The sequence below is a fragment of the Mustela lutreola genome, chromosome 5 (genome assembly GCF_030435805.1).
Source record: "Mustela lutreola isolate mMusLut2 chromosome 5, mMusLut2.pri, whole genome shotgun sequence".
NCBI classification, from domain to species: domain Eukaryota; kingdom Metazoa; phylum Chordata; class Mammalia; order Carnivora; family Mustelidae; genus Mustela; species Mustela lutreola.
Window position 1 is genome coordinate 91,081,209 of NC_081294.1, and position 20,971 is coordinate 91,102,179.

At 37.0% G+C, this 20,971-nt stretch overlaps 1 protein-coding gene across 1 annotated transcript in view; it reads left to right on the plus strand.

Annotated features, from left to right (window-relative positions):
• ZSWIM6 (zinc finger SWIM-type containing 6) overlaps positions 1-20,971 on the plus strand; it is a 194,529-nt gene that overhangs the window by 167,368 nt on the left and 6,190 nt on the right. Inside the window, exons 5-12 of the mRNA XM_059175070.1 lie at positions 1,713-1,892; positions 6,106-6,282; positions 6,558-6,704; positions 10,296-10,442; positions 12,249-12,509; positions 16,424-16,559; positions 19,513-19,670; positions 20,295-20,458. Of these exons, the coding sequence (XP_059031053.1) occupies positions 1,713-1,892; positions 6,106-6,282; positions 6,558-6,704; positions 10,296-10,442; positions 12,249-12,509; positions 16,424-16,559; positions 19,513-19,670; positions 20,295-20,458 (1,370 nt within the window). The remainder of the gene's footprint in view (positions 1-1,712; positions 1,893-6,105; positions 6,283-6,557; positions 6,705-10,295; positions 10,443-12,248; positions 12,510-16,423; positions 16,560-19,512; positions 19,671-20,294; positions 20,459-20,971) is intronic.

Genomic DNA, 20,971 nt, shown 5'->3' on the forward strand with positions numbered 1-20,971 from the left:
TGGCTTACTTCTTAAAGTTTTATTTCTCCAGTCTGCTTGCTTTTATTTACTTTATAGAGTACTCAGGTTGCTGCTTTCTGTTTTCTTGGGGAGAGATAGGCTGTAGTGGGTTTATTTCATTTTAACTGATCACATTTTGTTTTTAATTGGCATTTAAAAATGCCAATTGAAAATATAGAAATGCAATATTTAAATATCTGTGGCTTAAATAGGTTGTAGCCATTTTTATTTTCTGTTGGTAAAGGTTATTTGATATTTAAAATATCAGATTCTGTAATTGAAGAAGCTTGCTAATTAAGTTTTTAATTTTAATTCCAATATAGTTAACATACAGTGTTATGTTAGTTTCAGGTGTTCAGTATAGTGATTCAACAATTCTATACATTACTCTGCTCATCATTATAAGTGTACTCTTTAATCCCTATCACCTATTTTACCCACCCCCCTACCCATTTCCCCTCTGGGAACCATTAGTTTGTTCTTTGTAGTTAAAAGTCTCTTTCTTGGTTTGTTTCTTTCTCTCCTTTCCTTTGTTCATTTGTTTTGTTTCTTAAATTCCATATATGAATGAAACCATATGGTATTTGTCTTTCTCTGACTGACTTATGTTACTTAGCATTTGTACTGTCTAGTTCCATCATTGTTAGAAATAGAGGCTTCATTTTTAATGGCTGAATAATATTCCGTAGTGTGTATGTGTGCACACCACATCTTTATCCATTTATCTATTGATGTTCACTTGGAAAACTTACCAATTTTAAATGTGGAAGAATGTAAAGCATCTCTTTTGGACAAAACAAACTGCTCATTTCTACCTTTGTTATTCACTCAGCTAACATAGTTGATTAAAATAGATATAGATACACGTACCTGTTCAAAGAAAAAGTGTTGAGAATGGGTTTGAAATAATAGAATCTGTCTTGTGTTGAAATTAGTAAAGTAAAACTTAAAGTTTTAGAACTTGTGAAATAGTAAATTTTATCTGTACTTAAATCAAATTATGAGTTATCCCTTCTAAATTCATTATAGCTTTTCCTTTGAAAAACAAGTGGAATTTTGATAAATATTTAATTTCATTCACATAAAGACATAAACTTAGTGATTTCACTTATAATAAGTTCAGTTTCTGGTTAAATCATTTAAGGAGGTATGTCTAAGTGAATTTTAAAGATCTTTTGATATATAAATATGCATATTAATGTATAGATATGCATACTAATTTAAAAATATCATAAACTTTACAGCTTATAAAACTGGGAAACTGCTGGTGCCCATTATATATCTTTATGATTTCATTATAAAAAGGGAAATTTAATTATTGCATCAAAGAACCATTTAGCGTGGTTTGTTCCAGAATTCATATATAAAAACCATTTGTAAATTAAAGTGGCAAACTGGACCGTAAGGTTTTATTCTTTATTGGTATTTTTGTCCAAAATGTCACACAAGTAGGAAGGTGATTACAGTTAGCATTTGAAATCATCTTTCATCTTTATGTGTAACAGTATTTGGCTATTTGGTTCAAATTTGGGTTCTGTTGTTCTTCCATTAAACTCCGTATGAGATTTATGGCTTGGATTAAGGAGAGAATTGAGTTATAAAAACAGCAGACCTGAGTCCATTTTGAAAGCATTTAATATGTAACATTGGAAATTAGAATTGGAAATTTTTATAATTTTTGAAATTCACTTCCCTTTCTCCCTTTAAATTAGGTGCTCTGTGGATGTGTATAGTTTTAAACCCCCACTGCAAGTTGGAGCAAAAGGCCAGTTGGTTAAAACAGCTGAAAAAGTGGAACAGTGTAGATGTCTGTCCATGGGAAGATGGAAATCATGGCAGTGAATTACCCAACTTAACCAATGCTTTGCCTCAGGGTGCAAATGCCAACCAAGGTGAGTCCACAGTAATATTCTGTTCACTTTGTGTCCACCTGAGTGTGTATATATGCTTCTAATAGTAACTTATCATGTATGTGGGAAAATTATTTTGCCTTCTAGACCTTAAAAGAATTTAAGGACTTCATGTTTTGAACATGAATGTATGCATTTTTCATTTTTACCTGATTCCTTTGTGTGTGTTTTTTTATATTATCAGAATACAGATAGATATTATTAAATGGTAAAAGTAAAAAGGTATTATACTTTTATGTATGAGTATGTATTAAAATTCCCCAGTAATTATTTAGTTTGGGAAATAGTTTTTAAAAATCATGGAATAGGGTGATAATACATTACCTTGTAAAACAAAATATTGAGAGGCTTGAGAAACTGTTTTTATCTCTGTTGGTGCAACCCAATTCATATTGGGGTTGCTGTGTAATTTCATCAGTTAAAAATTGTTAGTTTTAATATATAGCAAATAAGCATTTATGACTGAGCTGGAGGGTCATGGGATGCTGTTGGCATTTGAAGTAGGAAAATTCTTTATTGTAAAGGATTGTCTAGCATACTTGGTCCTACCTGCTGTAAGCTAATAGCGCCCTCCAATCTTTGGGACAATTAAGAGATGTTTTCAGACATTTCCATATGTCCTCTTAAGGGCCTGTGTCTCTCATTTCTATGCTGTTTTTTCAGCTTCCCCTTTTCTGTTGGATCCATCCATTTAGATCAGTGATGTTCCTCTCATCTGCAAAAAAATCCCAAATCCTTCCTTGGCCTCATTTTCCTTTTCAGCTATTATACTATTTTCTTTTTTCTTTCAGAACCAAGTCCTCAATTAAGTTTTAAAAAAAAAAATTTCCTTCACTAATTCATGTCACTATTTTTGTGTGATTTTGTGCTCCTGCTGCCTTTTTTGGGGTCAGGAGGATTTGACAGACTTTAAAGTTATGAACGATGTACGGTAGTAGTCAAATGACCCTGGAAGGATCCAGAATCAAGATTGTCGTTCTGTATGTGCTGACGCTATATGGAGTTGGTTCCACTAGAAAGAGCTAGACATTGTGTTGAGTATGAATGTTAAAATAGGGCTGTAAGTCTCTACAAAGAAAATGAGATGTATGACTCCACAGGGACTTGTCCAATCAAAAAGAAGTTTTAGGACTTAGAAAAGATCTGGCTTTGCTTTGTCTAGAGATATTTGCCTTGGGAATTTAGTATTTGAAATCTATCATACCTTTATTGCCCATGATTATTTTGTTTAATAAATCTCCTTTTACTTAATTTTATTTTGAGGTTTCTCTGTTCCACTCCTCATCTACTTTTTGGCACTGCCAGCCTAACATTTTATAGTTTACTATTTTACTTTACATTTGGTCACTTTGTTTTTGATGGAACAGAAATATTCCATGGACTTTAGAGAGCCTTTTAAGAAATGGTCTAACCTGCAGAAGAAAAGAGTTCATTTCATGTATGGTTTGGTCCAGGCACATGAAGTCAGAATCTAGTTTCTAATTAGGGCAATTGTTTCTCGCTGTTGGGCCTAATGACACAGGGTTCCTGTTTTTAGCAGAATCTCCGCATCCTCTTGGGGGGGCTGTCAGAAGAGACGTCTGTACAGAGGGATGCTGATGTTCAGCCTGTAGGACCTCTGTTGGAGTGCAGGAGAGAGTCTGCGGTAGCCAGCAGAGCCCAGCAGCCGCGCCACTGCAGCTGGGTGGAGCGTGTGCAGCAGGACTCAAGCTATGGGCAGAGTTGGATATGCTGCCGTGCTGGAGTGAATGTGAAGGGGGAGTTGGGCCTTGTCTTAGCTAAGATTATTTGTTAAAATTAATTAATAACATTAAAATCCACACTCTTTGAAAGAGTAGGTTTTTTTTTAATGTACCAGATGATAGCCAGTTTTTTATTTTAATTTTTTTATAATAGAGCGAATAGTTTTCCCCTTTTTACTTTTCTGAAAATCCCAGATTTTCTTTAATCAGCATGTAGTAATGTTATATGTACTTTATATTTAAAATCTGTTTATAAATTTATGTATTTGTCATTTCGAAAATTTCGTTAAGGTAATCCATGTCTTTTTTCCATCTTCTTGCAAAAAATTAAAAAAAAAAAAAAAACTACACATGTAAGGTAAAAAGTGGCCATAATTTTTATACTGATCAAATTTTATTTTTGTAGTCATTGTCTATATACACAGTGTTTATTTCCCATGTTATTAAGACTTTATATTTTGCAGTTTCATTTAATTATTATTTCAATAGTATTTAGCTTTTTTTTTTCTTTTTTTGTTTTCTGTATAGAGGAGCCAGAATATTTGGGCTTTTTTGTTAGAATGGTTTTTATTGGTCTTTTATAGCTAACCAGTAATAAAAGTGAGATGTGTTCCTGTACTTTTCTCTTTGCTCATACAATCACATGCAAATATGTGAAAAGTTGAGTTTTATTTTCTAATGGAGTCATACTCTACAACTTAATTTTATTATTGATACTACAGTAAGCCAATTGAGAAGTAGAATTCTTAATTTTTTAATACATGCAGAATACTAAGTTTCTTTTTTAAGTCTCCTTCTAGTTTTAAATTCTGTTTCTATGATTAGAGTTAAATAAAAATAGTGAAATGACAGAGCCACTTAAAATGTATAAAATTTGGACTTAGGAATATTTAACCAAATGACAGAGGTCACGGGACCAATTATTTGTTGGATAGGGCTGTCTCTGTCTTGCTCAGCAAAAAGCCCTGATAGGTTCAGAGGCCCTTAAATATGGGGCCCCTTCTTCCTGTTTGCAAGGTGAGCATCTGTGCACTGGGCAGGGCTGTATCAGATACTGTCAGTATTATGCCTCTCAAATTATGTCATCATACATTTTGATATGTTTCACATTCAAATACAGATATCTAAGTTGACCTGAAACCAAGCTGACGTAATGTGTCTCTCTGTTAAAGACCCCTCAGAAGCCTTGCACAACAGCTGAAATTCCTGAATTCAGAGTGTGGATATTTGGGTTTTGATCTTGACTGCCATGCCTGGCCATGTGACCTTGCCAGTCCCGTCACTTCTCTTGGTTTTCGGCTCAATCAGCAGAATAGGGGAGTTGTGCTAGATGAGTGTGCTAGATGGCTGTGTTTCGGTTTTCAAGATTCCCTCTTTTTGCTTAGCCAAAGTTGCAGTTTCCTTCTCACCGAGTTAAATCTCAGTACAGTGAGGGCTGATACTTGAGCTAAGTAAAATACATATACATAAGCATAGTTTGTAACCCTGATTTTCAGTGGAGACTCGCTATGGTTTGTGCCACAGTTGAAGGTAAGTCTGGAGCGGGGACCCACAGGGTGGGATTGCAATTATAGAATTTGAACCATGTTATCCAGAGGGACTGAGTATTCCCAGGAGTTGGGATGAGAATATTCTTTATTCCCCAAACATTTCTTTTCTCCGTCAGGTCCAGAAACTTGAATCCTCTTCGGAGTGTATGCTTCTGCTCTTTTGTGATGCCCCGGCATACACTATGCTGGGGACATCACACCAGTCATGGAACCTGCACAGGAGTCAGGAGGCAGCCTGTAGGGGCAAGGTAAGTGCGCTGGTTTGTTTTGTAGCTATGTTGTGTGGCTTTGTGAAATGTTAAATATATGCATTTATGCCCTTTGGGATATAAAGTGGCATTTAATTATTATATCCCAAGAAGCATAATAGTTTTAATTGTGCAAAACCGCACAATATAGTTAAAAAATACAACCAAAAGCACAACCCTTCTGCATATCTTTAAAGGCTGATTGCATCTTCCTGAAAGGTTCCATGGCTGGTGTCACATCTCTTGCATAGTGTTTGTGAGAGCTGTTGATCCCATCAGGGCAGCCCACCACAGCACCTCAGAAGTGGGGAGCAGTGAGTTTTCATGTGATTTTTGTACCGAGTGCCTCCTCCGAGTGTATTTGGCATGGAAACTAGACTTGACACTTCTTTTTGCAGGATGCCTTTAACCTTAGCTTTGATGGCTGCAGAGTGTGTGTGTTTGATAAAAACAAGTGAGTGGATGGTGGCTCTTTGGGCTGACTTGCCTCCTAGTACTTAGGACGTGAGAGTATTCCCCCTTCATCCTTCTGCTTAGGGGGTGCAGGACAGTGTGTGTGAGTGTGTTCATGAACATCTGGCCACACAATGGTATGACTGAGGGATTCACACGTGAATAGTAGCTGACATGGCTTTCTGAATTGTGGAAAAAACAGATTCGTCGAACAGGCCACATCGGACAGTGTTCACCCGAGCCATCGAGGCGTGCGATCTCCACTGGCAGGATAGCCACTTGCAGCACATTATCAGCAGTGACCTATACACCAACTACTGTTACCATGACGACACTGAAAACTCCCTCTTTGACTCCCGCGGGTGGCCCCTCTGGCATGGTAAGTGGCCAAACCGGAAAGACATTTCCATGACTTACTTCTTTGTTTCGTTTCTATAGCATTATTGGAGTGGGAGGTGGAGAGTCAAAGGATTTAGTGGGAGATGGATGAATGCTTGGCAGTAGGAGTTGAGTGTTTCATTCAAATCCAAGTTCAGAAATGGTTTCTTATGTCTTTTGAATAGTATTTTGGGGGGAAACATCTTACTGTTTAAGTGCTGTTTTTGTAGATATATCTGACGATGGCAACTTTCTGCCCTTAATTTTTTGTTTTAGAACATGTTCCTACAGCTTGTGCAAGAGTGGACGCGTTACGTTCTCATGGGTACCCCAGAGAAGCACTGAGATTAGCAATAGCTATTGTTAACACGTTAAGACGACAGCAACAGAAGCAGTTGGAAACGTTCCGAACTCAAAAAAAAGGTGAATGGGAAGGAGTTTGTTTTCATTGGAATGGGATTCTTGGTGATGACATGACTAGATTTTGTCGTCTCTTGAGTGAGAGTGCTTCTGAAATTAGAGCAATGAAGATGACATTTCCTGCCACTCATTGGAAATATTTAATAGCTAGTCTGTGAGAAATTTTAGGCACATTTTTCCTGGTTGAATGTTGTAAGAAATAAGATTTTTAAAAAACATTTCTTGGGTTAGTTAATTAAAAAAAATAACTAATTAATTTTAAAAATTACATGATTTTTAAAAAATCTTTTTTTCCCCCCCAAGTAATTATTTAGTGTGTCTGAATTACTGAAAATGCTGGTTGGCCAGATATCTTCTTTAGTGAAAGTACGTTTTAATTCTAACAGTGAGGAGTCTGGGGGCAGACTGTCTATGTTTGAATCCTAGCTGTAGGTCTCAGATGGGAGACCTTAGGCAGTGATTTGAGCTCCTGCGATTGAGATTCCTCATCTGTGGACTAGGGCTTAGTAGACCTGTCTCTTAAGAGTTGTTGAGGAAATTAAATTAGTTAATTCCTATAATGCTCTTAAAAGAGTCTGGCACGGCATGGAAGCACTCTAAAACTTTTTACCTGTAACAATTTGCACTTTAGGATATGGTCTTTATTTTAAGTGATCAAAACTCCTGGATTTTTAAAATTCTATAAATAACAGTTTGATGAGCTGCCAACTGACAACACATTTTAAGTTCGCTTTATTTTAGTTTACTATTAATCTTTTAAATTTTAAATAAGTATTGATGAGCAATAGCAATTGCAGAGAGTTACGTTAACATGCATAAGGCCCCGACCAGAAAAAAATGTCTATATGCCTTTTCTGATTAATCAATGTACTTCTTGTTCCTTCTATAGGTATAAATCTTTTTATGTTTCTTTGATTAGGTTTGTTTTTTCAAACTGGAGTTTTATTTCTTATTTGGAGAGATACTTTAGTTGCTGGGGGATTTTTTGAGTCCTGTTTTGGTTTTTAATCCTATTGTGATTATGCACACACCAAGGATACAGCTAAAATTTATCAAAAGTTGAAATAAGCTGAAGGTTAAAGTAAGCTTTTGATACAACCTTTAATACTATCTATTTCAGACTTATTATAAATGTGAACTAACATTATCATTTATATGATGAAGGAAAATTTTTTAGAGTTAAAAATTTACACCAAAAAAGGGGAGCTTAGATGGAATTGGAATGTAATATCCCTAGTGATCACTATTTTGTCCATTTCTTCATGTTCTTCATAACGTAACTGATTACGAGATGTGTTTGCAAAATATATTGCTTGGACATTTGGAAATTTTTTCTGAAACAGCCTCCTCTTCCCAAACACTAAAGGATAGTAAGTAATTTTCAGGCTAAGAGAGAGTGAGGTACTTTTTATACTGTAAAATTAAAGATAGGTTATGATGGTTATTAGATTAAAATATCATATTATAAGCTTGTGTTAGAAGTGTTTTTAAACTGAATTTAATAAAAATATTGCAATATCTAAGAAATGGAAAGTGTAAAAATGTTAGTTTGTGTAGGTAAGTTAGAATATATGTTAAGTTAGACTCTTTTACTTATCTTTGAAACCACTCTTAGACCCATTTCTCCTTTTTATCCTGTGAGCAGTGAAAACTTATTTCAGACTATTCTTAAGTTATTACTATGATTGCATCTCTATATCTGTATCTTTCTCTCTCTTTTTTTGGGTCCATATTTAAAGAATGGGTTTTTCATTGCTGTTATAATTCCAAATTGCCATGATATTTATTTGCTATGTGGTCGAGATTAGCAAATATATACCTTATACATTTTCAGTACTATTTGGCATAATATGTCAGGTTTTACTGTTGTTGAGATATATTTGACATAAAATCATATTCATTGAGTTATGCAATATAATGATTCGATATAAAAATGATCACCACAGTAAATCTAGTTAATATCTGTCACCATATAGAGTTCCACATTTTTTTCTTGTGACGACAACTTTTGAGATTTACTCTTAGCAACTTTCATCTATGTAACACAGCATTATTAGCTATGGTTGTCATGCTGTACCTTATTATATCGCCATGATTTGCTCATCGTATAAGTACAAGTTTTTACCTTTCCCCCTTTCACTCATATCCACCACTGCCTCTGGCAACTACCAGTCTGTTCTCTGTGTCTAGGAGCTTGGATATTTTTTTTCAGATTCCACATATAGGAGAGATCATATGGTATTTGTCTTTCTCTTAGTTCACTTAGTTTCTTGATTCTGAAAAGAAATTGTTCTCCTTTTTAAAAATTTATTTCCCTTATTTCCGTGTTGCTTTCACTAATTTTTGTGTGGAAGGAAAATAGAGGAAATACTTTATAAAATTTTCTCTCTCGTTTCCATCACTTGAAAATAGATTTATTTGTGTAAGTACAACACTTCCTTATATCACATGCCTTTACACACACGTTTCCTCTCCCGGCCCTCCATTAAACATACATGTTTTGTTGTTCTGAGAGTAATACTGGTTTTCTTTTTTCATAACTGGTTTTGTATGTGAAAGCCAGTGACAGAAACCAAAGGGAAAGACCCTTTCAAGGAATATAGGACCCAACCTTTAAATTTTAATAGTTTGTGCCAGGCAATTCCTCATTTTCATGTACTGATAGTTGATAGTCCAAAACCAGAAGACTTCTAAAGCAATATTGGATTCATGGAATGGTTCTTTAGCGATTTGTAAAAGTCAGTTTTTGACTTGGATATTTTATATAGTATACAGATTTCATTATATTTTCTTTAAGAAGGAGCTACTGTTATTTATTACTTTAGTAAACATTTGGATGTAAAATACAGCATTCTTTACAAGGAATGTATCTTAAAATATTTACAGCTTTTTTCTCAGAACTCTGTAATTTAACTTAAGAACTTGAAAGTGCTACCATTCTGTGAAGAAAATGAAAAAGGATACGTTTCATCTAAATTATATGTTACTTTTTGCTATAGTTCTTTGTGGCAAAGGGCCTCTCTTAAATGGCATACAGAGCCGTGATAATGAGGCCTTTGTAGATGCAAGGAGAGTACTTTAATGATACCCATAGAGGGGTCCAGCTTGGACCAGCTTACCACTCCCCTCTAGTCTCCAGTATAGATGACCCACTGAACATGGACTCTGAGAGTAATCTTCTTAATATAATTAGCCAGTGATCATTCTAGGGGGACTTCAAAATCTTCTCTAATGCCTCTCTTGGGGAAGTAAGGAGAGTTGTTCCTCACTTCTCAGGTGAAAATTTGGAATTCATTTGTCCTCATGCAACATCATTTAATAGTATAAGTAGTAATGTTCACCCAGTACCTTGGACACATAAATTGATGTTAGGGGACCATCCTAGAAAGTTGACAGCATTTATACCGATTTACAGATAACCCCTATGAACACAAAGTAGGTAACATGTTGGGGATTATGTGTATCTTTGTTCTTTTTAGTTAAAGGGGAATTGCCAATTGAATTCAGTACTAATTTGTTAGGATACCACTATTAAGTGGTAAAGCCCCTCTTCCTCTACTTGTTTCCATCTCTCAATTCCCTTTTCTTACACAGAGCTACCCCATAAAAGCATCACCTCGATAACCAATCTTGAAGGCTGGGTTGGACACCCCCTGGACCCTGTGGGCACTCTTTTCAGCAGCCTCATGGAAGCCTGCCGAATTGATGATGAAAACTTCTCTGGGTTCTCTGATTTTACAGGTAACACTAGTGGCATTCTCTCCCTCATGTGCTTTTCTCCCTTAGCCTGAGTGTCATTGGTCATTGTTTTGGTCACAGTTTGTTTAATGAATCCATAGGGTTAATAGTACTTAAAGTTAGCAAGAGAGCAAGGAAAACATGCTTTTGTGGAAGGCTTTACAAACAGGGAAAGTCTTGGAATTGACAGTTGTCAACGTTTGTTAAGAACCTTAAAGATACTGGGATGCCTGGGTGGCTCAGTGGGTTAAGCCTCTGCCTTCGGCTCAGGTCATGATCCTCAGGGTCCTGGGATCAAGCCTTGCCTCGGGCTCTCTGCTCAGCAGGGAACCTGCTTCTCCCCTCTCTCTCTGCCTGCCTCTCTGCCTACTTGTGATCTCTGTCAAATAAATAAATAAAATCTTTTTAAAAAGTAAAAAAAAAAAAGAACCTTTAAGATATTGAGCACCTGGGTAGCCCAGTTGATTAAGCGTCTGCCTTCAGCTCAGATCATGATCCCAAGGTCCTGGCATGGAACCTGGCATCCAGCTCTCTGCTCAGTTGAAGCCTGCTTTTCTCTCTACCCTTCCCCCTGCTCATGCTTTCTCTCTAACTCACTCACTCCCTCTCTCAAATAAATAAATAATCTTAAAGATACTTATTTTCTTTTAGCCAGTGATTCTGGATCTAAGAATTATCTGCATTTATCCCTGTTTTCCAGCATCATGATTTAAAATAAAGATGTGTATCATAGCATTTAGAACTAGAAATTTGTCTGCATTAGAAGTTACTTGTCACTTAAATGCATTGTAGTCTACTTTAAGAGAACTATCTAATGTCATTAAAAGTGTTTGACATCACACATTCCTATAAAGCAGTGTTTTGAAATTTCTCTCTGACTCTTGAGACTTAAGCATCATCCCTAAAATGACTATGTGTGGGCTGTGGACAGAGGTGTGGGAGGCAGGAAGGGTTGTCCCTCAGCTGCTTTCATGCCCAGGTGAACTCAGAGGGTTAATTATATGGCGCCTCCATAATTTCTTCTGTGGTGTTTGCCTTCATGGGTTATTGGTGCCCCAGACTCTGTCAGGACTGTGAAAGGTATGACTCTGATCCCTTTCCTTGGGAGTTTGCTGGTTGAAGTTTGTTAACATTTCTAAGAGAAATACTTCAACAGAGATAAGAGAATGTCCAAAGAGTCCTTCCTCTTTTGGTAACTGATGGCTCTTTGGTAACAGAAAGGACCTTGAAACTGGGTTACTTGTTGTTGTGTTCTCTACTTTTCTCATTAAATTTCAACATTGTGATAACAGTTTGGAAACTTTTTTTTATTGTAGTCATTATGTAATTTTGCTCTTGTTTAAAGTCTTTTTTCACTCTTAAATATTCTTACTATTGGGGTGCCTGGGTGGCTCAGTGGGTTAAGCCGGTGCCTTCGGCTCGGGTCATGATCTCAGGGTCCTAGGATCGAGTCCCGCGTCGGGCTCTCTGCTCAGCAGGGAGTCTGCTTCCTCCTCTCTCTGCCTACTTGTGATCTCTCTCTGTCAAATAAATAAATAAAATCTTTAAAAAAATATATTCTTACTGTTTCTTCTTAGATTTGTAGGGGTGTTGGTGATTGATTTTCACTGGGAGAAAAATATTTGTAATAGTCTATTCCCCCAAAACATATCTGGTCATTCATGGTCATGTTTTAAAGAATCCTAGAAAGCTGTTACCTAGTTCTCAAATAATTCATGTTTCAGTACTGGGTAAAATAAATATTCGTACCTATCAGTACCTGCAAAAGTATTGTATCTGAACTCTGGTTTCATTTGTGACATTTTACAGAGAATATGGGACAGTGCAAGTCTCTGGAATACCAACATCTCCCTGCACACAAATTCTTAGAGGAAGGGGAATCCTATTTAACATTAGCTGTGGAAGTAGCCCTGGTTGGGCTGGGACAGCAGCGTATCATGCCTGATGGGTTGTACACACAAGAGAAGGTTTGCCGGAATGAGGAGCAACTCATTTCCAAGCTTCAGGAAATTGAATTGGATGACACACTGGTGAAAATTTTTCGCAAGCAAGCAGTCTTCCTATTAGAAGGTAGTGTGATAAAGAAGTTTTCCACTTGTTCTGCCAATTTTATCAAGACGTGAAGCTTTCTTATGTTGGAACTATTGCCTGAATGGATTCAGTATGGTAGTTATTCTGATGGTATGCTCTCTGAGTGTCATAGAAATGTTTACTATCCAAAAAATAATACCACTTAGTCCAAAGGTATAGATGTTCAGATGTTTGTCATTTGATTTAAGTGGTCGTGTAAGGCAGCCTATTAGAAATGAGCCCCATTTAATGCCATAAACTTTGAAAAGGACTGTTGTCATTTAGTCTGTGCTGTTACTCAGATAAATGCAAGTTTGATATTTAGTGAGTTGTTGCTGGTAGCCATGTACCTATTTGCATGATCAATTGAATGAAATGGAAACTTGTTGGCATTCCTCTGAAGTATTATTAGGGCTGTTACATGATATCTGGGTTTTGAATATGCCATTTGCACATGCTAGCAAAGGACTAGAAGCTGCAGGAATGAATTTCCACTGTACTAATTAATTTCAGAGAATTCATTAGGCATAGATTCGCCAAGTTCAAAGTTTCGTGGACTCTCCAAGGCAAAGTCTAACTTTCTTCCTTTTATAAGGTCAAGAGCTGAATGGCCTAAGAAATTTTGGTTAGCGTTATTTTTAAAAAGTGTTTTGTTTTGTCTGTTTTTGTTTTTTGTTTGTTTGTTTGTTTGTTTGTTTCTGGAAAAGAATAAGTGTAATGAGTATAATAGCCTAATCTTTAACACAAATTTAGGTGATGCCTAATTGGTAAAATTGCTTCTGTCTCTTCGGTATGTGGGTGTTAGTATTGTGAGATTCTCTGTGATTGATAGGTTAATAAAGCGTGGTGTCTTCATCTTATATTCTGAACTGTTGCAATATGGGGAAGGGATGTAGAGAAAAAGTAACATTTCACAACCTCTTTTATTTGTCCAGAGCTAAAGATCTCTTTGAAAGAAAACATTTTCATCAAATGTATTACACATTTATATGTTTTAGAAGTGCATTTTAAAGGGAAGATGTTCTTAAAACAAAATTAAAAAATTAAAGGGAAAATGTTGTTAATGTCATGTTTAATTTTGGTAAAATTTCTGATATTCATTTTTTGAAGCCCTCACCTTAACTTTTTTTTTCTTCTAAGGATAAAGAAAGCCTTTCTTGGCAAATTTCAAGTGATCTTCATTCTTTCATTACTGTTTTAGTTTCCTCCTATATAATTCCTTTTGATATAAGCACTATCATTAGCCACAAATTCTTAATGCTTTCACTGGCTTTTAGTAAACAACTTTTGATTTCTGTTATACTGAAGGACAGGAAGAGTATTTGTGGTTTTTAGAGTTGTTGGTGTCTGATACCTGTTTATCATTTGCCTTTTTGAATGTCTCCATGTTCATTATTCGTGAATATTTTAAAACTTTTTCTTAGTTTTTGATTAGTGCGTCTCTCCCTGTTAGACATTTTTTCAAGGAACTGTGCCTTATATGGAGTGCTCTTTGACTCATCATAGCCTCTTTTCCTTTCCTTTCCTGAATCCTGCTAGGGTTGTAGAAAGTGGGTGATGCAGGGCAGGAAGCAGTCCAAGGGGAGACTGAGGGATCATTTCTATAAACTCCTGAAAATAAGCACTTCCTGACTGAGTTGACTACACTGGGGCACCAAGTTCTTCATGTTTTTACACTCTGGAAATTTCCAGCAGGGAGCAGACAGTAACTATTCTGAAATACAAGATGCTAATGTTTTCTAAAAAGAAAAAGCAGTAACCCTGTATTGTTGCTGTGTGTTAATCACTCTTGACCACACTAAGATACTGGCATATTGGATCAATTAGTATATTGGTAAAGCATTTCTGGGAGTTTAGGGATTACAGTCATTATTAATATATAAATAATTCTGTGATACCTGACTGAGTATGTTTCTGGTTAGAAGGTATCATAACAATAGGTGTTGATTATGCATCCTGGGTCGGTTGGTTGGTTGGTTTTGCATAGCAAGAAAAGGTAACTTGATGATTTAAGGGAAACACTGAAAGGAAATGGAGGAGAAATGAAGAGGATAATTTGCAAGTTTGCTAGGAGGCCTTCAGTAAAATAAGTGGCCTTGCAATGATGCCTTCAGTAAAGTAAGAGTTAGTGTTTTAGTCTGCCCAAGCTGGCATCACAAAATACTGCAGCAGTGGGTGGCTTAAACAATGGAAATATCTCATAGTTCTGGAGGCTGGGAAGTCCAGGGTCAAAGTGCGTATCAGTTAAATTTCTGGTAAGCCCTCTCTTCCTGTTTTATAAATGTCTGTCTTCTTCTTGTGCCCTCCCAAGGCAAAGGGGGAGAGAGAGCAAGAGAGCTCTCTGGTGTCTGTTCTTGTAAGGGCACTAATCCTGTTGGATCAGGGCCACACCCTGTGAACTCAAGTAACCTGTTCATTACCTCTGCGTAAAGGCCCTATCTCCAAGTAGTCACTTTTAGGAGTTGGGTCTTCAGCATATGAATTGGGGTGGGGAATATAAACACTCAGTCCATAATAATAATAATTTTAAAATTTGGCTAAAGGCAGAGCTATAATGCTGTATCAACTTTGGAAGACTTTTGGGTCACTAAAACGTTTTTGAATGTCTTAAACGACAAGAAGAAGGGTAATTTAGTAAAATTAGAAATCTGGGATGGATTTTAGTTTGCCTAGGTAAAAAATAAAATTTTATGAAAATATAATTTTCAAAATACTTAATGAGCAGTTAAGAATACTAAACAATAAAATAATGAAATGTTAATATAATCTCTGTTAAAATGATGTAGAATGTGTCATGCTTCTACCCAGTGCCCCATTCAGTAACTCCTCTCAGCATTTCTTCTGAATTGCCATTTCTTGCATTCTAAACTCTTTGCCAGACTGATTTGTCTCATGGAAAACAAATGTATTATGTCCTTTGAGCAGTAGTGTCATGGTTCATAATTCTAGAAATCATGAAACAGATGTTACCCAAAGGTGACATGGAAACTAATTTATTAAACACTTTACAGTAACTAAACCTCAAAGTACTTAAGTGGAAAGTAGTTGAACTAACCACTGTGGTTTCCTTTCAAAATGTATTTTAAAATTCAGTATCACCTTTCTTAGGGACAGCATTCAGAGAGCACACAGGGGAAGTTAGCTCTGCCACCATGCCTGTCATAACTTACTAAGAAATGAATTTTGACAGCTTAAATATAATTTTGCTTTTGAAATTGGTCTTTTGGAGCCCCCAAAGTGGTAAATTTCCAGTTACTTTAACTTTTTTTTTTTTCTTATGCCTATGGTGAGTATCAAATGCGTTACTGACTATTCTTTTATTAATAATCACTTCCTGAGAATTAATATCTATTTCTCCTTATTAGAAGCAACAGTGTTTAAAGTCTTTGTATTGGGATTTGTGATTCAGATTGCTCTCCTGAGGCAGAGTACTCTTTTTTCTGGAAACCCGGCTTGTCTGTGCCCATAAGACTGATTGGGTCCAGGGGCAGCTTCCAAGTTAATATGCAGAGTCACCTGTGCATTTGAAAGTCCAGATGCTCAGATGTTCCACATTGAGAAAGGTTGTTTCTTGAATTCTGTGAGATTTTGTATGCTTTGGAGGGTTTTTCTCTGAAGCAGTTATAATGTGAAAAAGCTCTGCCCCCTAGTTCTATGAGTCTCATTTTAGCTATGGTATAGTTAGTTGGGGGACTGGTCCTGAGGTGAATTTGATATTGCATACTATACCCTGTAGAATCATTTTTTACTAAGAATTGTATTTCTTTCTACTATGTCACTTTGATTACATTCTTAACTAGATTAGTTTGTATATGTTATAATTTTACATAAAAATTTTATGAAAATATACTTTACAAGAAGTCTTATTAGTTCCTTTTTTAGGAATGTAAAATGTGTATGCTCTCTTCCCACAGCCGGACCATATAGTGGTTTAGGCGAAATAATCCATCGGGAGAGCGTTCCAATGCACACATTTGCCAAGTATCTCTTCACCTCTCTCCTACCTCATGATGCTGAATTGGCATACAAAATTGCACTGAGAGCGATGCGGTACGTATTCACAGCCCGGCTGGGCAGAGGCGATCCAGATTCCCCACGGGGAAAAATGGCTGTTCACTGACTTCTCGTTCATTCATATTTCTTGTAGGCAGCAGAAAAGCTAAAGAAGCCATGCTTCTTGGATTGTTGTGATGGTGGTTTGTTGATTTGTTTGGCTTTTGTTTTACAGTAAAGGAAGAATTGTATCCTAGACTGCTTTGTACTTGTGCTCTCGGTGGCTTTTTCCTTATTTCTCTGGAAGCTAGCATTTGGGAGTTAGAGAACAATTTTAGGCCAAGTTTAACCATAAGGGAGCACTGGTTGAAAGCTTCCTGAATAGTTGATTGTTTTGAAATTAGATTTTTGGAACAGTGGTAAATAATAAGCATACTTGCCTGAATGTAATAACTGAGGGAGCCCCTCCCACCTGTGTTAATTCCACATGCCATCATTAGTGCAGGAAGGCTATAGTACCACCGAAATACGTCTGTGCTCAATTGGAGGATGAAGAAAGATGGGGCTGTGGCTCGGGTTGAATGCTTCCCTGTTAGGCATCTTCTAGGACCTGCTCTCCTCACTCTGACTGCTTCCAGCCCTTTTTTTACAGTAGTAATAATTAGATTATGTTGTTCTCTGCCATTGACCTTTCTGTTTTCACTTTCCTTTTTAAAGTCTGTTTACCCAATATTTTTATCATGAATTTGTCTAGGTGAATATTTTTTAATGAATTTAGGGTTGTATTTTTCACTCTTATATGTTGCCTATTAAACCTTAAGGCCCTGAAACACATACCCACCTTTCTTAAAACTTGAGATTTTGTTTTGTTTTTTTAAATTAAAACACTTCTTTGTGAAAGTGCACACTAGACCCAGTTATAGTCACCAAAGACAAACTGTGTACACACTCAAGAGTTTGAGGTGTTGGAGAATAGTTTGATCCCATCCTATAGAATCTTTTCACCAAAGATTCTCTGTCTGTAACCAATGTAGGGGATTCAAAAGAAATTCTTGTCTGTATGAAGATAGTTTTTATTTTTCAGGGGGCCTCTTTTTTATGCAGCTCCTGGGTGTGTGTGTGTGTGTATGTATGTGTGTGTTTATGTGTATGTGTACCTGTGTGTGTGTGTCAGTGTGTATTGAAGCTTACATCCTTTAACTTGGCATTCTTCCCTTGGCACCATGAAATAAATCTCATTAACCTATCAGAGAAACCTTGTGAAATTCTCATCTGTTTTTAATTAATAGCTATCATAAGTAAAAATCACCCCCCAAACACACCCACTAAATTACTTTATGCCCCTTGGTTTTTATTTTAGAGCACAGCTTTGTAAATAAGTCCCTATTCCCATTTTTGGAAGCTGAAATAGAAGTTGTCAGACGAAGACAGATGCTCAGCTCTATACTTCTTAAATCTTAAGAATTTTGTTCCTGCTGCAAAGAGAAGAATGCTAATGTTATGTTGCCACCAGATGCTATTGCTATGACCGCTGTGAAGTTGAAGGGTAAAATGTGATAAGGTTTCTCTGTGATTCTGGCTAATGGGAAGGGATCTGTCAGGTGGAAAGGCTTGCTTTCCTAACATTCAGAAACTCATTTATGTTTGTCCTTGGTTGCTGCCAAGGCAGTTTGTTTATGGAGGATACTAGTGGGGCACTGGGGGATTATTTTCTATCTCTTTTCTTCTACTTGCCGCTACTTCTGTTAAAGCCCTTCTGTGGAAGGGAGGTAGTAGGACCTACTAGAGCATCTTAAGGCACCAGGGAAACAGGCAAGAAAAGAGACCTGTAGCCTACTTGCTTCTTAGTCTTTCTGGAAGTGGTAGAAGGGTGGGGGAGCTGGAAAACGATGTTTTTAGCACTCATTTTCTCATCTTCTCAGGGCTGTTGACTAGTTTACAGCAACTCTGGAAAGATTTGCTGGTGAACATAGGAACATTCTGGGTTTTTTTGAAAAGTTAAAGTAACTCTACCAAAATTCTTATTAATTGCCTACCTTGCTACCCCTTAATGCTAACATCTCTTTGTCCCTAGATGAAAGGAAAAGAAAGTGAGGCATTTGGCCTGCCAGAATAGTAACTGCTCTTGAGCAGGACCCCAAGGCCAATGTCACACCCTGACCCTGTTAATTCCTGTTGGTCCTTAGCTCTTATTCCCTAACACTGGTATACTTGAGTCAGTGTTAGTGTTTTGGTGATTGTGAAGGAATCACTGCAGTTGTAGCTGCTCTGCTAATCTCTTCAGTACTTCTGTTTGGAAGAGATCACCAAGCATGTGCTGTTTTCAGTAATTGTTCTTTATTTGCCGACATATTCTTAATCAAAGATAGATTGATTGAAATCAGAGATAACACTGAATTTATGCAAGGCTGTCAAAGGACAAATACTTGGATCATTGGCATTCATCATCTCTTGATAGGATTGATGCAAGGTATTTGAACTATAAATTCCTGAAGTTAAAAGGAACTAACTCTGCAGGAAGTATGAATCTATGGAAAGGAGGTCATTTTTGTTTAACTTCTCCCTTATTTTGTGTTTTAATGAGCTAGCTTATCCATTTCAGCTATCCACTGTTCCCTGACTGTTGTAATCTCAGTCTTAAATGTTCACTTGCCTATGAGTTTCTGTTGACTTTTACTTTTTCAAGAGTGTGATAAAATTCAAAATTTTTACAGTAGATGCACATCAAGTTTTTCAGATTTTCTCAATGTTCATATCTTAATTTTCTTGAATATTACATTTCTTGAATGATGCTAAAGAAAAGAAATCTCTTAGATTTGAGTACTGAGCAATTAACAAGGTGTCTTTGGCATCCAGATAGCAGAGAGTAACTGTACCAGCTCTTCCTGCACCCAGGACCTAAACAGTTTCTCCCACCATCTACCCACTCTCTGCCTTCTGATCAGGTCTTGTGGCCAAGGGGTTGGACAAGGAATAACTAGGAACCAACTCTCTTGTCTTCTCATTACAGGTTACTAGTATTGGAATCTACTGCTCCTACGGGAGATCTCACCCGCCCACACCATATTGCATCAGTCGTTCCCAACCGGTATCCTCGTTGGTTCACGCTAAGCCACATAGAATCCCAGCAGTGTGAGCTGGCATCCACCATGCTGACTGCAGCCAAAGGTACTGGATTGTCCTGAGACCTCACGATTATTGTGTTTGCCTTTTTTCTTTTTTTTGAAGGATAATGTTTTCTATTACATTGTCAGTAGCGGTGCCAATGTCCAGTTGTAGGGGATCCTCTTCCTTAGATGTTAGCTTATGGGGAGGAACAGGTGCTACTTACTCGAGCCTGACACTTTCCTCTTTAATTACATCATTAAACTTGGTGCTGGTGGAGTTTAGGGTTAGCTACTATACCATGGAAATGGTGGTTCAGGTTCAGAAGCAGATTAAAATGTTAGGTTACATTTTTTTTTTCTCCCAGAAATATTCACCAAAAATTTGTAATAGGAACTAGGAGGGCTTTTTGCTGTCTCATGTTAGTTCTGGTTAATATGTGCTTTTAGTCGTGAAGGGTGTGTCTTGGTGTATCTTTTTTGTGAAACCGCGATTCTTAGGCATTTCAGTAACTCTGGGACCCTTAGTTGTAGTAACATTTGTGCCACATGTGAACATTTCAGGTAAATTAACTTGTGCTTTATGTTTTGTTTTGTTTCCCTTTTTTCCTCCTGTGTGTGTGTGTGTTTGTGTGTGTGTGTTATGGTTGTTTGATGTTTGGTTTGGTTTGGTTTTCCCTTCTTGCAGGCGATGTTCGGAGGCTGGAAACAGTATTAGAATCCATCCAGAAAAACATTCACTCCTCATCCCACATCTTCAAGCTTGCCCAAGATGCATTTAAAATAGCAACTCTCATGGACAGCTTGCCAGACATCACTCTTTTGAAAGTGTCTCTGGAACTGGGCCTGCAGGTACGCGGCTGGTGGTCATTGCGGGGGCCCCAGGGATAGCTAAATAAAGGTGCCAGCTCTGCTTGTTTCCAGCTGGGTAGTTGAGTACAACCCTGTGACGACTCTGTGCGCAGAGCTGTTAGATTCTGGGGGCACTCCCAGTCAAACCAGACTGCTGCTTGGGTGCAGCGGCTATACATTTAGAAGCTGTGTTTTTGTCCTTCAAAAAAAAGGGGTCATTATCTGAATTCTAGCCTTAACATCACTGTTTCTCCTTTAGCAAATGGAGGAGATTATTGCTAGTAAAAGACGTAAGTGAAACTATCGTGTACTCTAAAGAATTGGTTGTTGGGGTTAAAGTTGTAGAGGAAGTAGATTTTTTTGTTGTTGTTGTTTGCATTCTCATAATAGATGGGCACTTCTAGCTCCTTTTTATAACCCTAAGAATATTAGATAAAGGAGTGATTGGCCAGGGTCCAGTTTCACCTTTCACGAGACCTGCTTAGATGTTTTACCAAGGACATTTTGAGTTAG